Source organism: Arachis ipaensis, chromosome B06, assembly GCF_000816755.2.
Source record: "Arachis ipaensis cultivar K30076 chromosome B06, Araip1.1, whole genome shotgun sequence".
NCBI classification, from domain to species: Eukaryota; Viridiplantae; Streptophyta; class Magnoliopsida; order Fabales; family Fabaceae; genus Arachis; species Arachis ipaensis.
The window spans coordinates 101085040-101087819 of record NC_029790.2 but is presented as its reverse complement, the minus strand read 5'-3'; the positions used below and the strand labels follow the sequence as shown (position 1 = coordinate 101087819).

Below are 2780 nucleotides of genomic sequence, written 5' to 3'. Positions count from 1 at the left end.
TTTACTATGATTAATGATTTGTATGATGAATTCGTTACATTTCTCAAATCAGGAACCTTGATTTATCTCACTGACATGTACCGTTAATGTATATATAAAAATGATCATAAATGAAAGATAAATAATGATGTATCACTGAAAATCTAATAAATAAGGATCAGGCAAAATGAAAAGGCAACTTGGAAGATGGGAAACAAGTGCTGGAGGTGTGGGAAGAGATGCTCACCAAAACATTTTTCAATTTATTTCACTCTCGACATGAACAGATTCAAAGACTTTCTTGTTTTTTTGTGCACTGTGATCTGTTATTTATACTTTTGTGTTTTATATCGTTACACTCTAACTTTTTTTCCTGCCCCCTTTTCTTTAGGTGATAAGGAAGTTCGTCTTTTCCATTTCATTTTTTGGCTTCGGAACCAGAAATTCTTTCTTTCAGTAATTTCTTAAAAGTGCAGAATTAGACCATGAGTAAGCAACTTTTCGGTCCTTTTTAATAATTAAATCTTCCTAACGGTTCTTAAGAAAAATTTTCCCTTTAATATATCCCGTTGGACAGTACGTCCGAAATTTTTTTTTTATTATTTTCTATTTGTATTTCCTTATTAAAGTTTTATTCATTCATTTATATGAACATCATAAAAATAGATATAGATAAGAGTTGGATCTCAAGGCCACGAGGTAGTATTGAATACAAGGCCGGGTTGAACAAATTTTTGGATTTCGCATTTGCGAATGCATCATCCGATGGGATGATACATTGTCCATGTCCTTCGTGTGGGTTCCGGCTATTCCAAACTAGAGAGGATGCTTACGATCACTTGCTGTTAAAACCGTTTCCTGCTAAGTATACTTTTCGGTTACATCACGGGGAGAGACACGTAGGAGAGAGTTCTACTGAGACACATGAAACTGACCCTGGTAGCGTCTATCGAGATCCAATGCGCGACATGGTTCGTGAGGCATTCAACTTTCCAGATTCTGTTGTCGATGAAGATGACTCGAGCAACAAAGATTTTGAGGGGGATGCCGAAGAGTTGCCTTATTTGTACAGCGAACCTAGTCAGGCGGCCTGTCATTTTGATGAGCTGCTTGAGGATGGAGAGCAGGAATTGTATCCGGGTTGTGCGAAATTCTCGAAGTTGGCTTTCTTGGTCAGGCTATACCATATAAAGTGCATGTGCGGCGTGAGCGACAAGGCATTCGGAATGATACTAGAGTTACTGTGTGAGGCCTTTGAGCACGCAAAGATTCTGGCTTCACTGCACGATGCCAAGAGGATCATACGAAAGCTCGGTATTGCGTACAAGAAGATAGATGCATGTCCGAATGACTGCATGCTATATCAGGGCAGCGATCAAGTACTGTCTAGGTGCAAGATATGTGGGACCTCGAGATGGAAGCAAAAGACTAGGAGGAATTCCATTATCCGGATCAATGTGGTTGTTAAGAAGAAAGGGAAGCCGCAGGCGGCGAAGGTTCTTCGGTACTTTTCCCTTGTTCCACGACTGCAGCGGATGTTCATGTCCAGTAAGACATCTGTTGACATGTTGTGGCACAAGAAAGGTCCTAACTCGGATGGTTTTTTGAGGCGCCCACGAGACGGAGAGGCATGGAAGGCATTTGATAGAAGATATACTCACTTCAGTGGTGATCCACGCAGCGTTCGCTTAGCCTTAGCTAGCGATGGCTTTAATCCCTTCGAAAATCTCAGCTCAAGGTACTCGATCTGGCCCGTGATTCTCATCCCCTACAACCTGCCCCCATGGAGTTGTATGAGACCCAGCTCTTTCTTGTTGTCTATGATTATTCCCGGTCCCAAGATGCCTGGTAATGACATAGATGTCTATTTATAGCCGTTGATAGATGAGTTGAAGCAGCTGTGGCGTGGTGTTGATACGTACGACGCTAGTGAGAAAAAAACATTCAAGCTGCATGCTGCGTTGATGTGGACAATCAGCGATTTTTCAGGGTTGGGCAACTTATCTGGGTGGAATACGTACGGTGGGAGAGCATGTCCTACGTGCAACCTGGATGCCGAGTCTAAGCGACTCACGTTTAGTCAGAAATGGTGTTTCATGGGTCATCGGCGCTTTCTGAAACAAGGCCACAGATTTCGGCAGGACCGGGTCAGATTTGATGGGAAGGTAGAGGCCAGAGGTCCGCCTGTAACATTGTCGGGTGGAGATATTTTGAGACAGTTGGATAATGTGCATGTCAAGCTTGGCAAGGTGCAAACGGAAGCCGGTAAAAGAGCGCGCGGACAACAGGCTGCATTACAAGACGAGTCTTCTTGGAAAAAAAGGAGTATATTCTTTGAACTCCCATATTGGGAGTATAATTTGTTGCGTCACAATATGGACGTGATGCACATAGAGAAAAATATGTGCGACAACATTATCTACACGATACTGAACGATAGTGGTAAATCCAAGGACAACCTCAAAGCTCGAAAAGACCTCCAGCTGATGGAAATTAGGCATGAACTCTGGCCACGAAAAGATGGAAAGTATCCCACTACAATATTTTCCATATCGAATTCACAGAAGGACGTTTTTCTTAGGAACTTAAAGAATGTCGTCTTTCCAGATGGTCATTCAAGCAACATATCTCGCTGTATTGACCTACAACAGCGAAAAATATCCGGCTTGAAAAGTCACGACTCCCACATTCTCATGGAACATCTTCTCCTAATAGCTATCAGGAATGTATTGGAAGCCCCAGTGGCAGCGTCCTGGCTGATTTGTCAACTTTCTTTAGACGACTATGCAGTAAATCTATAG

General features: G+C 42.4%; 1 protein-coding gene across 1 annotated transcript; it reads left to right on the top strand.

Moving 5' to 3' along the window:
- LOC107647150 lies at nucleotides 627-2780 on the top strand. Its single transcript, XM_016351268.1, has 2 exons — nucleotides 627-1733; nucleotides 1854-2780. Exons 1-2 carry the CDS (start codon nucleotides 627-629, stop codon nucleotides 2778-2780), a joined length of 2034 nt encoding a protein of 677 aa, XP_016206754.1.

Excerpts from the sequence above, each read along its gene's own strand:
- LOC107647150 (XM_016351268.1), top strand. The coding sequence starts at position 627 with ATGAACATCATAAAAATAGATATAGATAAGAGTTGGATCTCAAGGCCA. Across the intron at positions 1,734-1,853 it reads CAAGGTACTCGATCTGGCCC|CCGTTGATAGATGAGTTGAA; the intron begins GTGATTCTCATC and ends GTCTATTTATAG.